This window comes from Phytophthora cinnamomi (assembly GCF_018691715.1).
Source record: "Phytophthora cinnamomi strain GKB4 chromosome Unknown Contig44, whole genome shotgun sequence".
In the NCBI taxonomy this organism is placed as follows: Eukaryota; Oomycota; class Peronosporomycetes; order Peronosporales; family Peronosporaceae; genus Phytophthora; species Phytophthora cinnamomi.
Genome location: NW_027150977.1, coordinates 548,878 through 567,203, shown reverse-complemented (window position 1 = coordinate 567,203; position 18,326 = coordinate 548,878). Strand labels below are relative to the sequence as shown.

The window sequence follows — 18,326 nt, the reverse complement described above, 5'->3', positions numbered from 1 at the left end:
ATGAGCTGCTGGGGGAGTTCGTTAATTAATTATGCTGCTTTGATCACGACTGGAATTCCTTCAAGTGCAGGGTGTACATACCAATACACAAATGCAGGAAGTGTAGGCGTTGCTAAGTGGATTGGAGCTGGAGGTTGCCGTCGTCGTCGAAAGCGTTGAAGTGAGGCGCTGCTGCTGTTGGTTGGTAATCCTTGATCAGACTGGTTGGATCGGTTGTGAGCTCGAAGAAGCTCCTTTGCAGAGTGTCCCCGTCGTTGTCGATACGTTGCAGGTGCAATGTAGGCTCACTACCAGGGGTGACGAAAGCGACTGCGCTCGCGGTGGAATCCCCCACTGGTAATGATGGCCTTCGCTCGTCATTATCCAACCAGTCTGGCTCAGGAAGTTCGCGCCCTTCATCTTCGGCGATTTTCAACTCGCGGGCGCCTGATACTGCAATCACGTCGCTGGGCCGTGTCAAATCACCAAGCTGCCGAGCAAGATAACGCATACTTCCTGCTACGTGCTAAGGATACACTCGGCATGTTATACTACGACATCAGCAGTTCGAGAAAGAAGATGCACCGCCTACCTCGGTCTCCTGAGGAGGGGTCTTCTCTGCTTGCATCAATCGCTGTGCATTTGTCTTTGTGAAAGAAAATAAAAACGTGAGCTTACATCAATTACGCTGCAAATTCAGGAATGCCGCAAAAGCCGAAGTCTTGCGTACTGACATGAAGAAATCTGGAGTGTTCACGTTCCAAACGTGTAGCTGCCCGAAAAAACCTCCCCACATGAGCAATTGTCACCCACGCAGGCTTGCCATAAAGCAATTCGTTTTCTGGCCTCCGCCTCTTTCCTTTCAGTTTTGATAGGAAGAGTTGTGTTGCTGGTAGTGGAGTGACCGATGCTGCGTCCTCGGCCAGAAGATCACTGTACGATCGACGGGGCTGTTGCGGACAAGGATACCTAGGCAAACCGCATATTTCCGTGCCTTGATCTTCAGAAACCTCATAATCGGAATTCACTGCCTTAGTTGCGCTTTCAACTTTGAGGCTGACATTTTCTTTGTCGGGCTTGCGACTCTCTTTCTGCTCACGAGATTTCGTCTCAATTTGCCACTTGAACCGCTTGGATGAAACATCTTCTTGCTCGTTTAGGTTTAACCGCGCGCTCTTCCGCTCAATAGGTGAGAGTAATGACGCTGGTGAGGAAACATCTAGTCCGTGATGCAACCGTGAACGAGTTGTTGGTGTTGTCGTCGTCAATCCTGCACCTTCATCGCCGTTGGATTTTGCTGGGAAAAAGCCGAATCCACGTGAGTCTTCTCTCGGCGACGAAGACTCCGTGGATGAAGATGAGAGCAGCACGTCTTCCTCTTGAAGAAGCTGCCGCTTAGCATCCATCGCTAGCGTCTCTAACTCGCTAGGCGCGACATCCGGAAAATGATCAAACATTGACTGTAGCGTTGGAGGCTCGAAAAGGGGAGAGACCTGGGCGTGAATCGGTAGTGGACTCTTGCCTGGCTCGAGCAATGTCTGCCAAACTCGGAAGTTTGGATCAAGCTCGTCGTCACTTGCCTGGGGCATCGCAGATGCCGTCGGCAGGAACGCGGACGAGACTGGACACAGAACATTCCGCATTTCCCTGTAGTCTTGGATCTCGGTCAGCACGCTGCCGTTGTAGTGCGCACATGCGATCTACCATAAAATAAAGAAGCAAGTGTTATCGCCTCGAGCGGAGCGCAGAAGGGAGCAGATCCAGGGGATCCGAAGGAGGTTTGCAAACCATGTCGGGGAGTCCTTCAGGGACGCGTCCGTTATCGATACAGGCGAGAAAATAACTGAAGCATCCAAATGGATACCTTTAGTTCTGAAGCTCTCTAATTAAGTGACTAGCGAGTGCACGCACCTGGATTCGGCGTCGTAAGGCTGGGCGAAGCCCTCGACCCCCTCGTTCTCCTTGTTAATGTGGCGGCAAACAAAGCCATCGTGAAAGAGCGCCACCACCAGTCCAATAGGCGGGTCAGAGTCCACCAGGCTCACACTCCCAGCCGAACGTTTTTGATCCCCATCAGTGTTAAATTTTCGAGCTCTTTGTCGCGGAGTGGTTGGACTAGCTGCTCCACCACGACGGCCCTCAGTCCTGACATTGCCTGTAGTATTAAGCCTCGACTTGTCCTCCATCGCTGCATCTGTTGCTGTTATCCGGGTCATCGCCTGGAATCGAATCGGCAGAGCTGCTACTTGCGTGTCAAATTTGGCGGAGGGCTGGGAAGCGTTCGACAGCGGCGACCGTTTGGCGTCTGGATTGCGAGTGGCTCGGGGGATTTCGACGTCGGTGGCGCGTGAAGAAGTCGAGTGCGGGCGCTCCAGAGTCATAATAGTGCTTCGATGTGGATGTCCCGACATGGAGCTCGTTTTTGATTTGCGAGGTGATGCGGATCCTGTGCTTGCTTGACTTTCTGTAATATCCAAGTATCCACGCCCTTTCAAGACCTCTTCAACGCGGATATGAGCGGTACCGTGAAATGTGAAATGATAGCACCAGGTGCTGGTTGCTTCTGGCTGTTGGCATCGAAAGCATTGAAACCATTAGGACAGAGAAATCACGAAACTGGGAAAATGTGGAAGTCGTTTGAAGAAAACAAGCGCCATGGATGGATTGAGTCTAGTTACGCGTCGGCCTTCTTTGCTTTCTTCTTGGCCGGCATCGCCACGTAGTCGCTGACCGAAGCAGCAGCCTTGGAGTCTGTTGTCGTCTTCGCATTCTGAAGGTAATGGGCAAGATATAAAGAAGCAAGTTAGAGGCGAATTCGTACTAGATACATCACAGCATATAATACAAGAGTGCGTACCTTTTGACTGAGGAATTTTTGCTTGAGCGCCTCGACGGACGTGGCGCGCTTGGTCTCCTCTTGGGCCTCGGCCTTCTGTTTCTTGCGCTTTTTGCTCGTTTCCTTCTCGCTGGGGGCGACGTACTCGGCCATCTTGTCGGCCTTGCGCTTCTGCAGCACCTGTACCTTTTCCTCGTGCTTCTTCTGCTTCTTCATCGCCTTGCGCTCATGTTCCTTCATGAAGTACTCACCGCTCTCGATCTCCTTGTCCACCTTGCTGGCGGTCGGCGCCGGCGGGAACGGCGTGTAGTCCTTCTTCTCGCGCACCTTCTTGGGCTTCTTGGTCTGCACGTTCTGCTTCTTAAAGTTTGGCAAGAACCGCTCCCAGTTCTCGTCTTTGAGCTTGGGGTCCTTGGCCAGCTCGCGCTTGATCATTAGGCGTTTCACGTTGTAGATGGGATGGATGTTGGCAAAGCAGTCCTCCACAATCTTGCGCACGTTGCGCAGTCCGTGGTAGCTGCCCATAGCGGACACAGTGTTACCCTGGACCAGCACGTAGCAGTTGGTGAGCAGCTCAATGGCCTTGAGCGTGGCTCCATCGGGGCCCACCAGCCGCTGGCGGCGCTTGACGAAGCGTTCCTTGTTGCGCACGAGGCCGCCGATCTTGATGATGTCGCACTGCACGTCGTCATCCAGGATCTTGACGGCCTGATTCACGGGGATGCTGCGCGCCAGCAGCTTGATCAGGTCGCGCGCCTTGAGCACGATGTACGGGTCCGAGGTCTTGCGCGTGGTGCGCACCGTCATGCTGCCCTCCACGAGGTTGAGCTCGCACGAGATTTTGTGCGCGTCCAGCGCCTTGGTGACGATGGGCCAGACCTCACGCAGGTACTTCTCGCGGTACTTGGGGAAGAGCGTGGCGAACGAGCTCTCCTCCAGCAGGTTGGGCATCTTGATCTTCTTGCCGGCGTTCTTGTCGTCGTCGACCTCGTCCTGCCATGGGTCGATCTTCCAGTGGTCGATGTCCTCGCTGTCCCAAGGCTTGTCCTTGCGGTGGTTCTTCTTGGCGTCGCGGGCCTCCGCCTCCACGTGGTTGCGCGGCGCGTCGCCGTCGAACTGCTCCATCGCTGAAGTTGCTGCTGGTGTTGTGGCCGTGTGTGCTGCGGTGGTCTCGCCCGCCAGCCAATTCGAAGCCGACTTAACTGATACGATATCTGATATGTGTTACATAGAAACATGCGACTGGAAAGTTCTCACTAACTTTTCACAAATGATGCAGCATTTTTACAGTTTTCGCCTGGATCGAGCTCACCTTGCCGTCTGGACTCGAACTCCTGCGGCTGGACAGTTCACATCGGGATGCCGAGCGGTCATCAATTTTAGTCAGTTTCCGCCGTTAACTACGTCGTTTCGCCAGCATGCCTTGTCCGACTTAGCAAGCAATCCTCCACCAGCAGTTCGCCCGATCTTGTGAAGCATAAAGTTGTGATCATGGCCCTATGAAGCTTCTATTGCATGCCGCATGCCAACTCGAGTCCAGCGTTGCTTGAGCCGCTACCTGTGTGGCCATAAGCTTGTGGTCTGAGCTGGTGAGTTGGTGTGGCAGCTTTCAATGAAAGTCGCAATGCACGCCGTGACTGGCAATATGATACAGTAACCTAATGCCAGTCGATCCTACCCCTACATTCTCTAGGTTTGTGCACGTTCTCAATTGAATAGCGCTCTCGACGGACTCAATGCGGTGCCGCATGCTGCAAACACAAAACTACAAATACAGTACTAGTAGCCCCGAAGGTTGGAAGGTTCCAGTGCGGTCACTGCTCCATCAAATCCAAGACGAAGCGGTGATCCTATTAGTCGCCGACGGAGCTGTCCCTCGCGGAGCAGTGTATTGCATGGGATGGAGATCCCTTCCTGTTGACGCAGTTGAAGTGCCCGGTGCAAAGAACCCGCCCGTCGTGTGGCGCACACCGCGGCGGCAAGGAAACGGCGGAATCCATTCCACGGGCGCCAAACAGTCTTCACTCGCCCCCTCACTCTCGAGATCCCTCGGCGATGGCAGACCTGCAGGCGGCGCTCCCAGTGTGTGATCTCCGCCCCGACGACGACGAGCCAGAGGAGGAGGACCCGCGCCGGAGCAGCCTCGCCAGCGGCGAAAGCAGCGCCCTGATCGTCAAGCCACCGCCGCTTCAACTGGCCGTGGCGGCCGAAGCGTCCATGCAGCACCCAGCCAATGCCGAGCTCGTGTACCCGTGGGTGGCCTCGGACCCGGGCGCGGTGAGCGTTATCACCGAGTCCTCCATGATGACGCCAACCACGCTGTACGCTACGGCGGTGCGCTCGGAGCCCGGTCCGCGCCGCGAGGGCGTCACGACGGCGCTCCTGGCCAGCAGCCCGCATACCTCGAAGAACGACGGTAGCTGCGGCGCGGAGAGGCCGCTGGGATACGGCACCAACGTCTCGATGCAGCGGAGGCATTCGATCCTGCGCATGAGCGCCAGCAAGACTGCCAGCGGCCAGGGGTTGAGGAAAAGCGCGTCTGTGGAGTTCGTTCTCGACCACGCACATCAGCAGGCGGCGCAGAGCATCCACGCGAGCACGTCGTCTATCGGACGAGAGCCACGGTGCGTGCTTTTAGATATTGTCTTGTGCGGGATACCGGTAGACGGAGTTCTGATTGCCGTGTGTGATTGTGCTGTGCTGTGGAATGCCGACCTTGCAGCCGCCTGACGTTCGAAGAGAAAGCGGAGCTGTACCGAGTTCGACCTGACCTCGAAATCGGCCCAGTTCCCTATTATAACGAAAAGGTTGAAGAGCTCAACCGCAGGAATCAACGCCGCATCATCTTTGCCATGTTCGGCGGCATGATCTCCATCGTCTTGTTGCTCGTCTTCTTCTCCATGTGGGAGCAGAACAAGTGAGTCGGCATAGATCCGCTTGACTCACGCTGCAACGGCCGGTGGAGAAAGCGACCGCCCAATCGGTTTGTCACCTGCGCGATCTACTGGGATCAGCAGCTATTCAACTACCAACTCGACACACACACCGCAGATCGAGAGCGAGCGTCGCGTGTGGATATCCTTATGTAAACTTGTTTGTACCGTGCGCGTACAGCGCACCCGCTGAAAAACTACGAGCAGCTGATGGCGATGCCGTCGTGCGTGGCGAGAAGGAAGAGGCGCCCGTGCCACGCAATCAAAGCCAGGCACGGTGCGCCAACGCCCCACCGCTGCGCCGCCGTAGTATATCTATATCACCATATAACATACTTGTAGGTAGTTATACTTCACTGCATTTTGGGCTAGTTGTTGTTGTTGTTGTGTTACGTCTTCGCGTCAATCTGTCTTACTGGGAGCCTAGGTGTAAAGTAGCTAGTCTCCGGCATAGGGTAGTATCCGCATACGTCAAGTCGTCCTCACATGGCATCCATGCGATTATGTCTCCCACGAGTTTCTTCCACTCGGTCGTGTTTTGTGCTTGGGTACGAAGCGTGAGAAGGTCAGTTTTGGTGCGGAGCCGGCGTCCTCGCTTGGTATTGCGAAGGTCTTGATCCAAGATCGTTGGTAGCGTCGTGCGGGGGCGTCCTCGCCAGCCACCTTCAGTAGAGCTGTCGAAGTAGCGAGCCATTTGCATGAACGCTGGGTTGCGATCCGAGCCGCGAAGAACCTGTCCAAAGAGTACCTTCGTGCCTTGGTGATGCGGTAGCGCAGAGGTCGAGCGTTACAGCGCTTGTAGAGCGCTGCGTTGGAGATCCGCCGAGGGTAGCGGACGCCGAGTACCTGTCGAAGTTGTCGGCGATGAAAGCTCTCAAGACCGAGCACGTCCCCCTTCGTAAGCGCCCACGTACCGCAGTTGTGTAGCAAAATCGGCAAAACGTAGCTGTTGTACAGGCGAACTCTGGTGCGCTCGGAAGTCTGTGAGGTTCGCAGCCATAATGTCCACATTCGGTTGAGGGCAACACGGGCGAGCTGTTTACGGCGCGAGACGTCTTCGGCATCACCCAGAAGCGAACCGAGTTTCTTGGTGTTGCGCCATGCTTCCTCTTGGGCGCGGACGTGACGAGTAGGAGTACTGGTTGATGCGCGAGCAACCGTCGTCAGCTCGGTCTTCGACGAGTTCATGGCCAGCGACCAGCGAGCCAAGATCGCTGGGGCTTGGTCTTGGATGAAGGCGGTGGCTTCGACGGTGCGGCACACGAAGTTGGCGTCGTCTGCGTAGACGATCATATCGTCGAGGAATGCACGGCCAACGTCGAGGGAGTCGGCGAGATCGCGTAGAGCAGCTTCTAGGTAGACAATGAACAGAACAGGAGAAAGTGAGTCGCCCTGGGGCGTACCGAGGTTGCTTGTGAACGGGTTCAGCGTGGTCGATCCAGATCGGAGCGACAGCGTTGTGTCCGCGAGCAGGAGCTGGATTAGGCGCGCTTCGTCGTCGTCGAGGAAACTGCGGAGCACGTCCATGAGCTTGGCCCGGTCGATGGTGTCGAAGGCCCGCGACAGGTCGATGTCGAGGATATGATATACCTCGCGATAGCGTTGGACACGTGCTTCTTCTTCTTCTTCTCTGGATGAATCAACAAAGAGAGCGAAAGTGCTCTCGCACTAGCTCGGTTAGTAGATAGAACTAGTTTACCTTGTTTGTCTCGGATGTGTTGACAGGGGCTCGGCTTGCGAAAAAGTGCACGTGTAGCTTCGTAGACGCGACTCGATGTACTGAGTGACTCGATCACTTCTGCTTGGTGGTCGAGGGCTTGGTTCGCTAGTTCGAGGCAGCGGGTTCTGATGGCATGGAGGATTTCGTTCCGAGTCTTGCGCAGCTGACGAACGTCGGCAGATTTCAAGGCGTAGCTGCTGCTGGAGGTAGGAAAGTGTTTTTAACTGCGGGTCGGCGAAGCGACCTTTGCTGATAGCCGGTTGGTAGCCGACGGAATCTTCGGTGGACGTGTAGGCGTGGCGGAGAATGCGGTCCCAGCGGTCTTGGGGCGAAGCGGTGTTAGAGTGCAGCGGCGAGGCGGCGTTGGTAATCGGTGCGGGCGTCTTCGTCGTAGTAGAGTCGGCTGCGCGCGAGGCGTGTTTCCTCGTCGCGGGCGACGTGGTCTGAAGCGGCGTCGGGGACGTCGCGAAGATTGAAGTCAGCAGTCACTAGCTTGTGATCGGAGATAGTGAGGGTACCGCCCCATGCGTGGGCATTCGTGCAGAGCTTGAGGATGGACGCCGGACTTAGCACGTAGTCGATTTGATTGTAGATGCAGTGTCCGACGCGTCGTTGCGTCCACGTTGTAAGATTCTTGGCACGCTTGCGAGTTAGTCCATGCAATTCACAGAAAGCAGCGAGTAAGTGCCCGTATCCGCGGGTCCAGTTGTCTACGAAGTGCTCGCCGTCGCGAGGTTGGCCCGCGTTGAAGTCGCCGAGAACAAAGGTGAGGTCGCGCCGGGGAGCTTGTTGTGTGTCGTAGCGAGGTCAGCGTAGAAGCGGTCGGCTTCCTCAAAGCTGCGGCTCATGCGTCCGCTTCGCCTGTAGTGGGGTTAGTGCATTTCAGGGTGATCAGTAGTTACCGATGGACTGCGTGGCGTCGGTGCGTGTCGAGCTTCTTGCGTGAACCAATAGTTCACCTAAGCGAAGGAGGGGGAGACAGATCTCGGGAGGTGTTGTGGAAGTAGATGTTAGCATCACAAGCCAAATACAATGCCAATGATCTTGCCATGCGTTCCTTTCTCACCATTGCCAGCCGATCGCCATGCAACTTCAAATCCCACGAAACCCGATATCGTATTCAACAGGCATATAAGCTCGTGTGCACCACACCACACACCGCTTCCACCCGCTTCGACATGCACACCACCAAGTCTGCTGCCTGATCCGCGTACTTACCCGCCAGCCATGCGCCTCATCACCCACAACCTGCTCATGTGCAACAAGAAGGGCGTCGAGAACGGCTACCCGCTGGCCATCGAGGCCGAGGAGGTGGAGGTGGTGGCCTGCGACTTCCAGGCCGCCTTCGTGCGCAAGATGCTGACCAAGCTGGACTGGAACGCCTTCCTCGCTGGCGCCAAGGTGCTCAAGCTCGCGGACGGTCTGCCGGAGACGCTGCCGAGCGCCGAGGAAGGCGCGACGGACGAAGAGACGCTGCGCAAGATCCACCATGCACTGCTGGAGGTGCACGTGAAGCAGGGCAAGCTCGTGTGTCCGGAGTCCGGCCGCGTGTTCCCCATCCTCGACGGCATCCCCAACATGCTCCTGAACGAGGACGAGGTCTAAGCAGAGCGAGAACTGAGGGCGCGCTGCCCTCTTGATAGATAGATATTCACAAACATGCTCGTTTTCGCCTTGTACGCTGAGCTTGAGCTTGAGCTGTGGTGCCAAAACTAGGTTGATTATTTCCAGTGAGCAGTCTTGAAAGCTCTCTTTCTCTATCGGCCTTACATGTGCCGACGAAGACAGAGGCATTGCAGGTACAAGCCGCGCTTTAAATGACTAAATCTGCAGGCTTCCGGAAGTAATCCGTGCTGTTCTTGGAGTTGTCGTAGCTGGAATCAAGCAGAAGAAATATTGGATTATGATATGAAACCACAACTCCACGGGTATGTGCATGCATACCGGTCATCATCATCGTCGCTGTCGTTGCGATCGTCCTTGTCCGACGGATCTAGCTGTGCTAATGCCTTAATCCACTGGATACGCAACTCGAAGTCGCCTTCCTTTTGATCGGCGATGGCAAAGCCAACCTGTTAAGATAAAGACAAACAGCAACGATTCGGGTTAGCGACGATGCTGGAGGGCATCATGCGAATGAAGTCTTACGCTTTTTAGCTTCGAGGGATCGAGTTCCGTCTCGTCATCAAGCTTGACGAAACCCTTTGCCGTCAGCAAGAAGTCCCGGAATGGTAGCTATTGCCACAGATGCAATACATAGTCGCTACATTAGGCCAAACAATACAGGACCAAGACGCGCAACTACGTACAGTAACGTCCACCCACTCGTTGGGAGGGGTCCGGATAAAACCCTACAGTGGCAAACAGCTCGATAGTTAGTCATAAGGCCATGAAACCAAAACGAATCGACGTTCTAGCTTACCATGTACAAGTTGAAGGGGTTCCAGCTTTCCATTTGCACATTCATGCGGTACTGACGTCCGTCCGTCATAATTCGCATGGTGATTCCTTCGTAGCCATGCAAGAGAAGATCGGACGGCACCGACGCCCGCACAGCGCAGTAGCCACTCCGTACGACGCCCACTTCTGTCGGCTGGCAGTCCATGCTCAATCGCCCAGCAAACACAGCTACTCAACACAATTTAGTCATGCAACCTGTACACACTACGGACGGCAATGTTTCACTCGAACGCACCGGAGGGGACATTGTCTTGGTTCTTGACCGCGTGGATCAACCGCTTCGACTTCACCTCCTCTTCATTTAGATCCTTCTCTTCTGCGCCCTTGTAAAAGCCCCACTTGCACTCCGACAGTCCTACCGAGCACAACAATTGAAAATGGAATCAGTGCTCATCTGCACCACCAGAAGCAGCAATGTCCCCCGCCAGCCAGCTCTACCCAGACAATTGCCTCGCACCTCCAATGGATCTGTCGCTGGACGCCGTCCAGTTGGCCACCGACTCCTTGGCGTTGAACAGGAAAATGTCCTTCTCCGGCTGCAGCTTAAGCTGAAATCCGAGCGCTGCAGCGAGCGACAAGCAACCACAGAGCACCACCGCAGTCAGTACCGATAGAGAAACAGACGTAGTACAGGAGTAAAGCCGCACATTGCTTGGAGCTGAGGATCGTGGCGTTCATAGACGTCAACGCCCTGCGCCACAAGCCCATAGTGATCGCCTGGTTCGCACTTCCCAACCGATACAGTAGCCAAGTGTGCGGTCACCTGACAGTCGTACTTAGTGGTATATCGATGTACACCACACAACGTACATTTTAAGACTCCTTTTTACGCCCGTGCTGTTTTTCGCCTCGTTTTGCCACTTTTCGATTGGAATTGCCGCTCGCGCATCGGGTCGCCATGAGCCTCCACCTGCCCAAGCACCACTGGGGCACCCGGGGCATGGATGCCTACGAGAAGCTGGAATGCATCGGTGCCGGCACCTACGGGTGCGTGTCTGCAGTTTCCGTCGGCGCTTGCTGTCCACCAGCCGTCTTTTAGCCTAATAATGGGGCGTTGTATGTCGAGCAGCCAAGTGTACATGGCCAAGGACAAGGCGACGGGCGAAGTGGTGGCCATCAAGAAGATCCGCAGTCTCAACGAAGTGCAGGGCGTGAGTTTGCACACATTGTTAGGCTAGTTACGGTCTGGGGAGGGCTCTAAATGTTGTGAGCTTTTGTATTCCGTAGCTCCCAGTGACGACCATTCGCGAGATCAAAGTGCTCAAGTGTCTGAACCACCCGAACCTCGTGGAGCTCAGGGAAGTGGTGGTCTCGTCCGAGAACGACGACGACGACGGTGAGGGAGGGATACTGTCGGGCTTTGAAGGTCGTGGACATGAGAGCTGACTTGCGTTTGTGGTGCTGTGCTGTGCAGCGGAGTTCACGGACAAGGATGAGCCGCTGGACTACTGCCATGGCTCCATCTACTTGGTGCTAGAGTACCTCGAGCACGACTTGACGGGCCTCATTGACCGCCAGCACCCGTGAGTAGCTTCAGTTTTGGTAGAAGGAAAGGTGCATTATTTTTACAGAGGTTCTTGATGTCACAGCTTCGACGACACGGAGATCAAGTGCCTGATGAAGCAGTTGCTGGACGTCATGCAGTACATGCACTCCATTGACATCATTCACCGGTAAGTTATACTGAGGGTTTATGGCACGGTGCTGTTACCGACGGACAACGCTGACCGTCATTGTTTGTGGACAGCGATATCAAGTGCTCGAATCTGCTGATGACGAGAGATCACTTGCTCAAGGTGGCGGATTTCGGTTTGGCCCGTTCCTTGCGTGGCGATCAGCTTTTCACCAACAAGGTGGTCACGCTGTGGTACCGCCCTCCCGAGCTTCTCCTTGGCGCCACGAGCTATGACGCCAGCATCGACATGTGGAGCATTGGTTGTGTGTTTGCCGAGCTGTACATTGGCCATCCTATCTTCCAGGGCAAGACGGAGTTGGAGCAAATCACGAAAATCTTTGACATTTGCGGCACACCGACTACGGAATCCTGGCCTGATTACAAGTTCCTGACGCACAGCAGTACCTTTGTCCCCGATAAGCCCAAGCCGAAGCGCTTGCGTGAATATTTGATGCGCGAAACTACAGCACGCAAGAGGATATTGCCCAAGGGTGCACTCGAGCTGATCGAAGCTCTCCTTGTTTTGGACCCGGAGCAGCGCTTGACGGCGTCGGATTGCCTCAACGCGCATTACTTCAAGGCTCGACCCTTGCCTCCGAACGACCCAAAGAAGCTCCCTCCCATCACAAACCTCCCACCGTCCCATGAATATCAGACGAAGAAGATCCGTCGCGAACAGGCAAAACAGCTGAATGGTGGTGGTAACAATAGCAATTCGGCAGCCGCCGGTGGTGGTGGTGGCCGTGCCTCACGCCCGAGCAGCCCACCCGGTGCGAGTAGTGGGGGTCGCTCGAGACAGAATGCCGCAAAGGATGGTGAAGTGTCTGTGAAAACTGAGATCAAGAGAGAAGAGGATCCTAGTAAAAAGAGACGACGCGTGGCATAAGGGCATCGTGCAAGCGGTCGTGGGCACGTTAGGCGAAATCAGCATTTCGTGCGGTGTTTCGCTCTCTATCGTGACTCATCAAATTGCTAGGTCTTTTGAATATACGCGTTAAAGGTCAGAACGGAGATATAGCAAACGCAGATTTGATTGCGCCGTTAAAGAAACGGATTGCTGTCAATGAGTGAGGTAGCGGTTCCGGGACGAAGATGGCGACGGGACGGTCTTTTGAAGCTGAGGTGCAGCACGTCCATCGAACAAGTCAGCAATACGCAGCCGCCAAGAGAGATGCAGGTATTCATGAACGTATTTACCTGCAGAAGTAACGATGGATTCTTGGTTTTGACAATGCTGTTGACCTCCTGAAATCAAGCAAACGGCAAATACCCGCGAGTTAGCAACAGCCAGTTGTTGCTGAGAGGATTGAAAGCACAAAGGCGGCATACATGAAGACGCGTCTGCAGCACTTGAAGACGTGACTTCATGGAGGAGTAGCGGAACGTAATGTGCTGGCGGATCGTATCCTCCGAAGCGCGCATAAAGTCTACGGAAAGGAGCTCAATGAACTTGTACTCCATGTTCTGGATGAAGTCCAACCGCGCTCGGCCATCCGCCTGCATGAGGTACACTGCGAGATGATTGTGCGGCTCCTTGATGCAGTTGTTGAGCATACGAATCAACACGTTGGCGTAATCAGCGAAGTCCACCATGAGCTTTTGCTGCTCCTGCATGGCGTGGAAGCTCTCCAGATCGCAAGTGTGTGTATACAGGAAGAACAGGTCACTTTCGGTCGATAGCTCCAGACGAACCACGTGAATGTCGGTGTCACTTCCCTGCAGAGAAAGAAATCGTGTCAACTCGTGTTGAGCTGGAAAAATGCTCTGGCAAACTCACCAGAATCAAGATCTTAACCTTGATCGCCTCAAGTGTCCCAATTTGCTGCGGAGTATTGTCGGCATCCTATCAATGAGAAAGTGAGCGCGCATGTGTTATTACTTTCGTTTCGGATGAAATTCGGAAGCTTGAACTTTACCTGAATTCGAAGCTCGAACGGTGTTTCTCGGTCGTAGATCACCCGGAACCCGCCAGCTGAAGAAGTATCACCACGCCACTTCAGCAATAACTCGACGCTAGTAGCTCCAGACCTGTGGACGTACCTAAACTCGGATCCAGCTCGTCCGTAGAGCTCACCGGAACATGCGCGTCGCCGTCGGCGCCCACATCAACATACCTCGACGATCCGAGCGAAGAAGAACTCATAGCCATGGTCGTTGCCTGAACGGATGCTGCGAAGACCCCGGACGTCTATTTATCTGTGCTGGCTGCCGAACAAGGCTGACTTCAACCGTTTTGGTTTTGCTACGACAGACACGAAGGGTCGTTGCAGCATGTAGCCCATGCTTGTCATGAACTCGCTAAAAATACGGGTACAGGTTGACCGAATTGGACTTGATGCGCTTCACAAGACTGGGGCATCTCTGCATTGCCGACGCGTGTGGACTTCAAGAAGTTGCGTGCAAGAATTATCGCTCTTAACGTGACATTTTGGAGCTCGTGATGGTATCTCCGGGCAGTGGAGGTAGAAATGGAGAGCTTACATTGTCGACCACTGATCCGGAAAAGCTTCCTATCGGTAATGTTGAGGAGGGTGAGGCTATCACGTTGGACAACTTCGATGAGACCGACGCAATGGCCGATCCCATTCTGGATAGCCCACGCTCCATCGAGGTACGAAGATCGCATGCCAGGATAGCGCGATGCTTATAGACCATTCGCACTCATTTCGTTTTGTATGTTCTCTAGGCATGTCGAATGCTTGGCATCGAGCCTGAGGAGCTCATACAGAGGCCGTTTGAGTATTTTATTCGCTCAGCGAAAAAAGGGAGAGCTGAGGATCGAGAGTTTATTGCTAAACGTGCGGCACGATACGAGAAAAATCGCGAAATACAGCTCCGCAATGTGCGAGCACAACGTCGCGAGCTAATCGAAGCCCAACTGGGAGGAGTTCACAGCAGTATGTCGCTGAGGACACGCAGCTACTGTCGATCGCCTGTGGGAGCTGCTAGACTTAGCTTTGCAGGGTCAAATAACTGTTCCAGTTCACAACACGAATTTACAGTGATTGAACGGGAGAAAAAGGAGCTACGGCGAATTCAGCAACGTCAAGCGCTCGAGATGCAGCAGATGCTGAACTTTGAACTCAAAATGACTGAGCTTCACCAAGAACGCGAGAAAAAGGAGCGCGAACAAAAGCGTCAAGAAGAACTCTTCGCGAAGGAGCGAATACGAAGACAACGAGAAGCAGACGAGCTGCGTCGTCAAAAAGAGATCGAGAGGGCGGAGCAGTATCGATTAGAGCTTGAGTTGGCTCGCAAACAGGCTCAACAGCAACAAGTGGAGACCATGCGTCGCGAGCAGCGCGCCAAACAAGAAGAGGCCCGCAGACATCGTGATGCCCAGCTCAGCGAGAAAGAGCGTCTGCGCCACCAAAAAGAGGCACGAATGCAACACGAGCTTTACCAGCTTGCACAGGAGCGCGAAGCAACTCTAAAGTTACGGGGAATGCAAGAAAGGGAAGAAAAGCTCTTGGAGGACCGTGAGCGCCAACGGCAGGCCAAATCGCAAGAGATGGCCGAAAAGCAGGCACGAAATACCGCACGCATCGCTAATGTATTGCACGAAAAAAGACCTGCAACGAAAGACTCAGCTGAGGGAGGCAGCACGTAAACAACAGGAAAGTGAGAACCGTCGTCGTGTATTTGAGGAGGAGCGGAGGGCAAAGGAGGAAGAAGTACGACTTCAGGCACTACGGAAAAAAGAAGAGATCGAAACAGTGCAAAACCAGTTGGCGCTAATAGAGGAGCAGCGGCGAGAACGTCTACGAGAGCAAGAGCAGCAGGCTAAACAACGTTTACTGCAGCGCGAGTGCGAGAAACAGCAACAGCTTGAAGCCCAACAACGCGAGGAAAGACGTTTGGAACGTGAGCGACGTCATGCTTATGAGCGTATGGAAGCCCAGCTACACCAGAAGCGATCCGCAATCCTTCAAAAAACAGAGGAGAAGGCTAAGGTAGCACAGATCGTGCAACGCCAAAAGAATGCTTCCGTACGCGCTCGATTGCAAGAGGCAAAACTGCGTGAAGAAGAGATCCAGACTGCGCTTATGCGCAAGAATAAGCAGGACGAGTATCGCACGAACTTGCTGCTATCGCGCATTGAGAACGACAATCAGCGCACGCAGCAGCTTAAGGAGCAGCGAGCGAACCTTATTCGCCGTCGGCAGCAGATCAAGCAAACTGCAAGTCGCCAGAAGCACGAGATCCTTGAAACCTTCTACAAGATGAAAGTCACGAAGAAATTCGAGCTCCCCAAACACATTGCATCAAGTATTGAGCGCCCGCGGTCGGCCTCAGCGACCATGCTGCATACTCAGTCGTTTACTACAGTTGAAGATCTATCGACGGCGAAATCACGAGATCGAGCGCCAAGAACCAGCAGAAGGCCTACAAGCGCTACGGCTCGGCGTCCACGCAGTGCGGCGTCAACCTCCAGCCGTCGACCTGTCACGAGCCGCGATCACCGCAGCCCGATAGATGATGGGCCTGAACCTCCTCACAGCGCGGACGACATCAAGCAGCCTCACGACGAAACAGACGAGGAGCACCGAACTGCAGCGATCAACGATCTTCGCCGGCAGCAGAACGAGGAGCTGCTGAAGGTTCTTGAGGAAGAGCACCACGCCGAAGAGCAGCGCGAGCATCTGCTGCAGCAAGCAAGCAACGACCGGCGCGAGCGCGTGCGCCTGGAGAAACTGTTCGACAACGAGCGAGCTCTCGCCAGCGAGCGCATCATGCAGCTCACGGACCGCCACGAACGCGCCCTGGCGGCCAAGATGGACGCGCTGACCTAGCACCTACCGACATGGCTACACTCAACTTCAACTTGTACCTCACGTATAAAGTCCCGCAGGTATATGATGTAACGCACACATACAACCTACCGTCCGTCATGGAACCGTCTCTCCTCCCTTCGTCTTTCATTCGCGTTCCGCCCTAGCATAAGGAACCCATCCCATCCACGACGGCGACTTCCGACGGCGACACCACCAGCGGCGGCGCGCGCGGACGCAGCAGCAGCAGCAGCAGCAGCAGCAGCGGCATGTGGCGGCTGCTGGAGCAGGCGGCCAAGAGCGCGTCGGCCAACGCGTCGGGCTACGTGAGCTCCGTGCAGGAGAAGGCGCAGAGTCTGGCGGCCGCCGTGCAGGACGAGGCCGCGACGCTGCTGCACAGCGCCATGGGCGCGGCGCGCGTCGGGCCCGTGGACGATATTCTGTACGAGGAGCTGGCGGACTTCGAGCGGTTCTCGAGCTTCTTCTCGGCCGAGGAGCACACGCACGAGATCGCGCGCGCCATGGCCGAGCACGCCGACGTGCGCGCGCTGCACGACGCCCTGGTGCCGCTGGAGCTGAGCTACGACGAGTTCTGGCGCCGCTACTTCTTCCGCCAGCAGCAGGCGGAGCGGCTGGAGCAACAGCGGCAGCAGCAGCAGCAGCGCGCGCTCGCGGAGACCAAGCGCCCGCCCGAGGAGAACAACGGCGAGGAAGACGAGGACGAGGACACGGACTCGGTGGACGGCGACTTGGAGCAGCAGCCGGAGCTCAAGCAGCCGCCGCTGTCCCCTCCCATGGGCCAGAAGAGGGAGAAGAGCGGCGGCGAGGACCAGGAGGGCGTGTGGCTGCTGCGCGCCGCGAGGGACGCGGAGCGGCGCGCGGCGACCCAGTGGCGCCAAAAGGCCCGGGACCTTCACCACCAGCTGCAGGAAGCTAAGCAGAGCCACGATGAGAAGGAACAGAAGGCGCTGAAGGAGTGGGAGGAGCAGCTACAGGCGCTCTGTGATACGTACGAGACCAAGATGACTGCGGCCACGATGCAGATCGACGAGGCCCGCGCGGCGGGATATGATGAGGGCGTGAGGGAGAGTCAGGCGATCGTGGAGAGCGTGCAGCAGAAGGCGGAGGAGGACATGACGCGGCTGAGGATGGAGATCACAGTAGGACGAGGAGCGGCGTCGGAGGACGAGAGAGTGGCGGCATTGACGAAGGAGAAGGAGGAGCTGCAGAAGGCTCTTCAAGCGGCTCGTGAACGCCTCGCTGAGATCGAGAAGCGCGAAGCAGCGCCGGCAGCAGATAAGGCGGGGGCTGGAGCTCTTGCTGAACTGACAAAGGAGAAGGACCTTTGGCGTATGCGTGCTTTGAAGATGAAGAAACTGAAAGACCTAGTGCAGGCCGAGCTCACAACCTTGCGGCAACAGCGTGACGCGGATGCTGCGGCCGCATCAACAGGCACTGATAGTGCTCAAGCTGCCACTGGGTCTGACGACCACAGCAAACTCCAAGCCCGCATGAATGAGCTACAAACGCAGCTAGCAAATGCTTTAGCCGGCGCAGAGTCACGTGCACGCGAAGCGTATGAAAAGGGTATTGAGGCGGGCAAGGCGGACGCTGAGCAACGCACGAAGCAGGAGCGTGACCAGGCATTCCAAGAGGGCTATAAGAAGGGTCAAGCCGAAGCCAAAAGCGAGATGGGCGTGCTCAAGGCCGAACTTGGTATGTTCCGGGCGTTCCACGAAAGTGCGGCCCATTGCGCTGACCACGTTGGTGGTGACACAGAAGGCCTGCTGGATGATTCGCTAGACGATATCTCGCTGGCAGATGGCCAACCTCTCTGTTCACCAACCTCGTCCGTCTCCATATTTACTGACAACGGCAAAACCGACTTCTCCACCCCTGAAGTTCCCAAGTCAACGGATGACTGGGGTGAGTGGTAAATGCGTTGTTGACT

At 55.4% G+C, this 18,326-nt stretch overlaps 10 protein-coding genes across 10 annotated transcripts; 5 read left to right on the top strand and 5 right to left on the bottom strand.

The window, feature by feature from the left end:
- Positions 1–112: 112 nt before the first annotated feature.
- Positions 113–1,991, bottom strand: IUM83_13720 (KRR1 small subunit processome component; the record flags this gene model as incomplete). The annotated part of the gene is made up of 6 exons (XM_067938414.1): positions 113–505; positions 572–625; positions 714–751; positions 1,256–1,679; positions 1,768–1,822; positions 1,891–1,991. 6 exons carry the CDS (start codon positions 1,989–1,991, stop codon positions 113–115), a joined length of 1,065 nt encoding a protein of 354 aa, XP_067790844.1.
- A 662-nt stretch (positions 1,992–2,653) lies between these two features.
- Positions 2,654–3,940, bottom strand: IUM83_13719 (Ribosomal RNA assembly protein mis3; the record flags this gene model as incomplete). Its single annotated transcript, XM_067938413.1, has 2 exons — positions 2,654–2,740; positions 2,837–3,940. 2 exons carry the CDS (start codon positions 3,938–3,940, stop codon positions 2,654–2,656), a joined length of 1,191 nt encoding a protein of 396 aa, XP_067790786.1.
- A 930-nt stretch (positions 3,941–4,870) lies between these two features.
- Positions 4,871–5,736, top strand: IUM83_13718 (TRM112 protein; the record flags this gene model as incomplete). Its single annotated transcript, XM_067938412.1, has 2 exons — positions 4,871–5,439; positions 5,538–5,736. The coding sequence occupies 2 exons, from the start codon at positions 4,871–4,873 to the stop codon at positions 5,734–5,736; spliced, it is 768 nt and encodes a 255-aa protein (XP_067790785.1).
- A 513-nt stretch (positions 5,737–6,249) lies between these two features.
- On the bottom strand, positions 6,250–7,314 carry IUM83_13717 (putative EndonucleaseReverse transcriptase; the record flags this gene model as incomplete). The annotated part of the gene is made up of 1 exon (XM_067938411.1): positions 6,250–7,314. One exon carries the CDS (start codon positions 7,312–7,314, stop codon positions 6,250–6,252), a length of 1,065 nt encoding a protein of 354 aa, XP_067790782.1.
- A 1,381-nt stretch (positions 7,315–8,695) lies between these two features.
- On the top strand, positions 8,696–9,073 carry IUM83_13716 (uncharacterized protein; the record flags this gene model as incomplete). Its single annotated transcript, XM_067938410.1, has 1 exon — positions 8,696–9,073. One exon carries the CDS (start codon positions 8,696–8,698, stop codon positions 9,071–9,073), a length of 378 nt encoding a protein of 125 aa, XP_067790781.1.
- A 208-nt stretch (positions 9,074–9,281) lies between these two features.
- On the bottom strand, positions 9,282–10,636 carry IUM83_13715 (Complex I intermediate-associated protein 30, mitochondrial precursor; the record flags this gene model as incomplete). The annotated part of the gene is made up of 8 exons (XM_067938409.1): positions 9,282–9,342; positions 9,413–9,540; positions 9,617–9,703; positions 9,778–9,819; positions 9,891–10,096; positions 10,164–10,283; positions 10,386–10,490; positions 10,576–10,636. 8 exons carry the CDS (start codon positions 10,634–10,636, stop codon positions 9,282–9,284), a joined length of 810 nt encoding a protein of 269 aa, XP_067790784.1.
- Positions 10,637–10,826: 190 nt separating this feature from the next.
- Positions 10,827–12,489, top strand: IUM83_13714 (CMGC/CDK/CRK7 protein Kinase; the record flags this gene model as incomplete). The annotated part of the gene is made up of 6 exons (XM_067938408.1): positions 10,827–10,915; positions 10,998–11,079; positions 11,156–11,264; positions 11,343–11,451; positions 11,518–11,601; positions 11,676–12,489. 6 exons carry the CDS (start codon positions 10,827–10,829, stop codon positions 12,487–12,489), a joined length of 1,287 nt encoding a protein of 428 aa, XP_067790783.1.
- A 174-nt stretch (positions 12,490–12,663) lies between these two features.
- IUM83_13713 (Spindle assembly protein) lies at positions 12,664–13,752 on the bottom strand (the record flags this gene model as incomplete). The annotated part of the gene is made up of 6 exons (XM_067938407.1): positions 12,664–12,720; positions 12,801–12,848; positions 12,933–13,319; positions 13,381–13,446; positions 13,520–13,575; positions 13,644–13,752. The coding sequence occupies 6 exons, from the start codon at positions 13,750–13,752 to the stop codon at positions 12,664–12,666; spliced, it is 723 nt and encodes a 240-aa protein (XP_067790778.1).
- Positions 13,753–14,043: 291 nt separating this feature from the next.
- IUM83_13712 (Reticulocyte-binding protein 2 a) lies at positions 14,044–16,396 on the top strand (the record flags this gene model as incomplete). The annotated part of the gene is made up of 4 exons (XM_067938406.1): positions 14,044–14,214; positions 14,290–14,401; positions 14,606–15,082; positions 15,174–16,396. The coding sequence occupies 4 exons, from the start codon at positions 14,044–14,046 to the stop codon at positions 16,394–16,396; spliced, it is 1,983 nt and encodes a 660-aa protein (XP_067790777.1).
- A 248-nt stretch (positions 16,397–16,644) lies between these two features.
- Positions 16,645–18,312, top strand: IUM83_13711 (uncharacterized protein; the record flags this gene model as incomplete). Its single annotated transcript, XM_067938405.1, has 1 exon — positions 16,645–18,312. One exon carries the CDS (start codon positions 16,645–16,647, stop codon positions 18,310–18,312), a length of 1,668 nt encoding a protein of 555 aa, XP_067790780.1.
- Positions 18,313–18,326: the final 14 nt, after the last annotated feature.